The sequence below is a fragment of the Pediculus humanus genome, genomic scaffold (assembly GCF_000006295.1).
Source record: "Pediculus humanus corporis 1103172107538 genomic scaffold, whole genome shotgun sequence".
NCBI classification, from domain to species: domain Eukaryota; kingdom Metazoa; phylum Arthropoda; class Insecta; order Psocodea; family Pediculidae; genus Pediculus; species Pediculus humanus.
In genome coordinates this window covers 25,197-31,579 of record NW_002987154.1, presented here as the reverse complement: position 1 = coordinate 31,579, position 6,383 = coordinate 25,197, and the positions used below count along the sequence as shown (strand labels likewise).

The window sequence follows — 6,383 nt, the reverse complement described above, 5'->3', positions numbered from 1 at the left end:
ATTTAAAATTATTTTGATCCTTTTATTGCTACAATAAACCTCAAAATACTAAAAGCTTAACCTTTTTCATAACTTTTTCAATAATAATATTAATAATAATGATAATAATAATTAAAAAAAACGGAAATGGATAAGTAAACTTTAAATCATTATTATTATTATTATTATTATTATTTAATGGGAAAATTTTATCCGACTATCGAAAAAAAATATAAAAAATAGTAATAATAACTCACCCTTTAATGCCATCTTAAGGTGGCAACCTGTACCACGTGTACTGCTTTTAAAATAAGGTACGACGACTTGAAGCTCAAGGTCTACCGGTTACCAATATTAATTCAATCTTATAATGACCTTTTCCACGCATTTTTTTTCAACGTGTCCAGTCATCAACTTAAAATTTTTTTCTTTTTAATCCGGTCCCATTTTAAATAAAAAATCTTCTGCCGGGTTATTATTAGTCATCGCCACCATCTTAGTCAACAAACAAACGGATACCGTTTCAATTCTGTAATAAATAAATAAATAAAAAAATATATTAAAAACTGTTGTTGTTTGTTAAAAAATTATTTTTTTTTTTAAAGTGTCAAAAAATCGTTCAGTTTTATTTCTTTATTTATTTTATTTTATTTTATTTTGGGGTGGTTTCACGGCCTAACCACTTCAACCCCCGAAAAAAAAAATCTTTTTTTGTTTCTTTTGTTGTGTGTGTGTCTCGTATTGACTGTTTATATTAACTGAATTTTATAAACTGGATATTTTCAACCCTGGTGAGTTTCTTATAACTATTATTATTATTATTTTATTTTTTGTAAATGTTTCAAATGGTAAAAAATCAATCATTTTCAATAATAACGATAAGATTAATGTTTATAATGTTTAAAAAGTTTTTAAAAAAAAAGGAGTCAATAATTTAAAACTTTTCGAGTAAGTATCGAAAAAACTGATTTGCTTATGTAGAGAAAAATGAAAATTTAAATACCTGGAAAATAAAAAAATTAAAATGGAGGGAAATTAAAAAAAAAAAAAAAAACATTTTTCATCGATTTCTGATAGAAATTAAGTAGAAAGTTAAACGTCATCATCGAAATGTGTTTTCCTTTTTTTTTTTTTTTTTTATCTATAAACAACATTTAGCTCCTGCTGCTGCTGCTTTTTTTTTCTCCAGTCATCCATCAAAAAATTGTCTGCCATCAACATGCTTTTATTTTCCCAACACTCTTCCACCACCGCCACCACCACCCCCACGACCAAATCGATCAGTTTTTTATATATTTAACTGACGTTAACTGGAATTGACGTGTTATGTCCACATTTAAAATCCTTCTTAATTTTCACGTACGATCGAAAAACGTTTATCTACCCTTTCGTAATAATCACACCATAACCATAACCTTTATCATCATTATCATCATCATCATCATTTTACCCTTTTAATTCTTATTTTTATTCTCATTTTTTTTTACTTCTTCGATTTTTGTTTTTTTTTTTTTTTTGTTTTTCTCCAAAACGATTAAAACTTAAATAAAATCTAAACGAAAATAATAATAATAATACTGAGGAAAATCAATAAAAAAGGAAAATCGTAAAAAAAAGACAATAAAATAAAAATAATAATGATGATGATTTGTTTTTACTCAAAAAAAAAAAGAGAAGAAAAATTATATTCTGCTAACCGATATGAATTTTACGTAATAAGATTTAACCACTGAAAAACATTAAAAAAATGTAAAATAAAATTAATTATTTTTTATTAATCTACCGCAAATATATTGGAAACCCACGACACCCTTATTACGACCCTGTTTGCCACGTTAGCGCCGTTTATGTTTTATTACAAAGAAAATTTAACCGAAAAAAAAAATTTTTAATTAACAAAATAAATGAATAAACAAAAAAAAAAGACAAAAACAAAAAATTTTTTTTTCGAAATTATTATTATTATTATGAATGCGAGAAAATTCTAGAAAAAAATAATGATGATAATAATAATAATAATAAAAGGAGAATAAAATAAAAATGAAAACGTTTTCAAGGATTGAAAGCGTGTAAAAAAAAAAGGGAAAAGGAAAAGGAAAAGAAAAAAAATTTTTTTTTTTTTTTCGGTTGGAAAACTTTTTTTTTTTTTTTTAAATTGAAAAGTGTGAAAAACGATTTTCAATTTTTCTTTTTTCTTTTTTTTTTTTAGAATTTAAAAAACGTTTCGCGTTTGTCATCTAATTTTAATTCTGATTTTTTTTTTCGCTGGAATAAATATCAAAAAGAAAAAAAAAAGTTGTAAAAGAAAAAAATTTTTTTTTTTTTTTAAATAAAAAAAAGAAAAAAAAAAAAATCGAAAATGTTCAATTGAAGGAAACTTTTTTTTTTTTTAATTTCGAATTAAAACTAAAAAAGAAATCGAGGATTTTTTTGGAGGGAAAAGGAGGGAATGAGGAAAGGGGAGGGAGGGAGTTATAGAAAACCGTCGCATTTAATTTAATTTCCGTTAGAAAAAACAAAAACAAAAAAAAACAGAAAACAGATTTAATTTTTTACTATTTGTTAACGATAATAATAATAAAATTATTTTTAACGATAATTAAAATAAATTGTTTCCTCCCCTTCTCTTTCTTCCCCCCCCCTTCGATCCAGAAAAAAAATTTCAGTTTTGTAACAAAAAAAAAAAAATTTGAAAACAAAAGAAAAACTTTTTTTTTTTAAAAGTTATAACATGCACACGCACTCACACACACACAATAATGAGCAAACATTTTATTTAACACTTTTAAAAATTACTTTTAACATTTTTATTAAAAAAAAAAAAAAAAAAGTATTCAAATCTGCTGCCACGGTAATTTTTTTTTAAAAAAAAAAGTCGTTTCGTGCGATAATTTAAAATAAACTAAAAAAAGGAAAAAAAAAAAGAATGAAACGTATTCAAAAAAATTGTTTTTTTCTTTTTCGTAGTAATAAAAAAGAGGCAATAAGAGAGAGAGAGAGAGAGAGAGAGAGAGAGAGAGAGAGGAAGAGGAAGAGAGAGAGAGAGAGAGTGAGAGGAAAAGGAAAGGAAAATAATGAATTAAAAAATAAAAAAGCGAAAAGGCTGATGAAAAAAAAAATTAAAAAAAAAAAAAAAACGACAACAATAATAATAGTAATAATAATAATAATAATAATAATAATAGTGAAAATTAATTTAAGTGTCGCATAAATATTACAGGTACGGAAAAATGGGTACCAGAGTTGCCGCTTCTCTTTTTCCGGATAAAAATTTAACGGGAGTTTCCCAGCTTTTGGAAGATTTACAACGTTTAGCGGAAGATCACGAATCGGCGGATATTGTTTTCCTTTTGGGAAGAGAAGAAGTTCCTGTTTACGCTCACAGAATAATGTTAATGGCCAGGTAAGTTATTTTTTAATTAATTTTCATTTCCCCGCGCCCCCGCACCCCCACACCAAATCAAACCCCGAATCAAATAATTTTGGTCTTCTTTCCTATTCCCCCTACCCCGCATACACACTCCACGAAGTGAAAATTTTAAAAAATTTTTCCAAAAATGAACTTTTTTTTTTTGTGGTTTATTAAATAATTATAATACGAAAACAAACAAACAAACAAACAACAACAACAACAACAGGAACAACAATCGAGAGCAAACAAACTAAAAACTTTGAATTTAATTAAAATTTCGTTCCCACGTTTTTTTTTTTTTTTTTAAATTTTTGATTTTTATTAAATTATTTATATTCGACGAAGAGTAAAAAAAAATTTTTTTTTTTAATTGTTTAAACAAATTTGACTTTTATTTATAACAAAAAAAATAAAAATAAAAATGGCGGAATTTAAATAAGTCAATAGAAATAAATAAATAAAAATAAATTTTCCGACCGATTTAAAAAAAAAAAAAATGTAAAAAAAGGTAAAAAAAAAAAAAATCCATTAATTAATCTTTGGCTTCGAATCAAGGTTTCCATCGTTTTTTTTTTCCTTTTTTCCTTTCCATTCCCTTTTTTTGTTGTCGTTTCCGGGAACAAAAATCCATTTAAAGCCATTTGTCTTTCTTGTTCTTTTTACAATTCCACAAAATAAATTTAAAGGTGTCATTCAAAAAAAAAAAAACAGAACAGAACAGAATGGAACAGAACAAAAAAAAAAAAAAATTAAATTAAAAAAAAAAAAAAAAGGAAAAATAAAAATGGTTTAAACCTTTTTTTCCCTTCCTCCCTTCCGCCCTTCCTCCCTACCTCCCTCTCTCCCTCCTCACCTTCCGCCCTTCCTCCCTACCTCCCTCTCTCCCTCCTCACCTTCCGTCCTTCCTCCCTCCCATCCATCCTACTTTTCTATTTTTTTTTTCGAGTTTTGGGATTTAAATTGCTCGAGCGCATTTTTCGATGCGTAAATTTTAATAAAAATCAGAGCTGCCACCACTATCACACCCTTAATTTACTACCCTTAATAAACCTCGACATTTTTCCCTGCATTATCATCTTTTTTTTTTTCCATCGCTTTCAACGAAAATTTTTTGATATCTCTTAAGATTATCTTCAACGGACTCAATTTTCATTTCTCTCTCTCGTTGGCGACAATTTTCCCTCTTTCCTTTTTATATTTTACTCTTTTATAATATTTTTAATCTTCGACAAAAACAAAAAAAAAAAAAAAACGAGTCGTCAGTCAAATTTCTTTCGGATAATGTTACTTATTCTTTTTTTGTGTTTATATATAAACATTTTGATTTTCTTTTCAAAAAAAAAAAAAAAAGAAACATTAAAACAAACATTTACTATCACAAAAAATCGATCGATAAAACGAGGGGGTGGGGAGGGGGGAAACTCCCACTTCCTTTCCACAAAACGTAAAAAAAAAAAAAAACAAACAAAAATAAACAATTGTGTTTCTTTCTTTCCGACATTTTGAATTTTATTTATTTATATAAAATTTTTTAAAATTTCAATTTCAATTTATTTGCATTTTATACGACATAAAATTTTTGTCGTTTATGTTTATATATAAAAAATCTAAAATCATGAAGCGTTAATAAATAATTTTTACGTAAAATTTACGTCGAAAAAAAAAAGAAAAGAAAAAGAAAAAGAAAAAAAAATTAAATCGATTGTTAACGGTGCGAAAATAACAAGAAAATTTCCAAAACGTTCCCTCTCTCTCTCTCACGAATGAAAACGTTAAACATAAAAGAAAATTATTATTATTATTATTATGTATTTAATAAAATCTCTATCAATTTTCAATGGTTCCCGTTGAAATTATTTCTTATCAGTATATATTAAGCCTTCGCCGAAAGTTTTTGAATATTATATTGTTTCTTTTGTAATTTATACTTTTAGGTGTTGTGAAATCAGTTCTCTTAAATATTTAAGTTTCTCTTAATTATACTACAACAACTACAACTACTACTAATACTACTGCTACTACTACTACTACTACTACTATTCGTAACAAAATTTCATTTGTTTGTTTGTTTGTTTCGTCATCAGAATTCTTTTAAGAAAAAAGTAAAATTTATGGAGGTTTGATATGGTAATCGATCATAATATTAAATCCTTAGTTTAATTTCATTTATTATTATTATTATTATTATTATTATTACAAAACAACCGCCATTTTTTTTTCCTTTTTTTTTTTTTATTCTTTATATTCGCGTTAAAATTAATAAAAAAAAAAAAAAGAAAAGAAAAGGAAATTATTTAAAAAGGTTTCGATAAAAGTTTTGTTCATTAAATTTCAAGAGTGAATGAATGAATGAATGAAATTTTAAATTTAATTAAAGAGGAGGTGGAGGTGGAGTAGGAGGAGTAGGAGGAGGAGGAGCCTTTTTCCTTTGGAATGGTGGTGACAAAGCTTTTAGTATTTTCCTTTTAATGCTTTTACCGATGAAATGAAAAAAAAAAAAAAGGAAAAAAGGAAAATTTTGATAGGTAAATTTATTTATGCATCGAGAAAGCGAGCGTCTCTCTCTCTCTCTCTCTCTCTCTCCGTGTGTGTGCGTACGTGCGTGCGTGCATTTTTACATGTATAAATAAGAGAGAGAGAGAGAGAGAGAGAAAAGCTTTCACATCCTCTCTCTAACTTTTTAATTATTATTATTATTATATTTTTTTTTGTGTTAATAATAAATAATCTTTAACTCTTTCCCTTTTGTTCGCATGTTTTTAATACGTTCAAAAATAAGCTCGTCATCATCATCATCATCGTTTTTTTTGTATGATTCCCAGTTTGATATCATTTTAAATTTTAATTACAAAAATTTTTCACTTATGAAAACACACCAAAACCTTTTTTATAAGTCGTTTAAAGAAAGAAGAAAGGGAAGAAGAAAAAAAAAAAAGGTTTTCCCGAAAAGAAACAAAAAAAACTTGAAAAACAACAACAAATTAATAATTAT

General features: G+C 26.0%; 1 protein-coding gene across 1 annotated transcript in view; it reads left to right on the top strand.

Moving 5' to 3' along the window:
- Positions 1–3,209: 3,209 nt before the first annotated feature.
- The window catches only part of Phum_PHUM187510 (uncharacterized protein), a gene marked incomplete at both ends in the record, with an annotated part of 19,462 nt that continues 16,288 nt past the window's right edge, over positions 3,210–6,383 (top strand). Inside the window, one exon of the mRNA XM_002425209.1 lies at positions 3,210–3,382. Within this exon, the coding sequence (XP_002425254.1) occupies positions 3,210–3,382 (173 nt within the window). The remainder of the gene's footprint in view (positions 3,383–6,383) is intronic.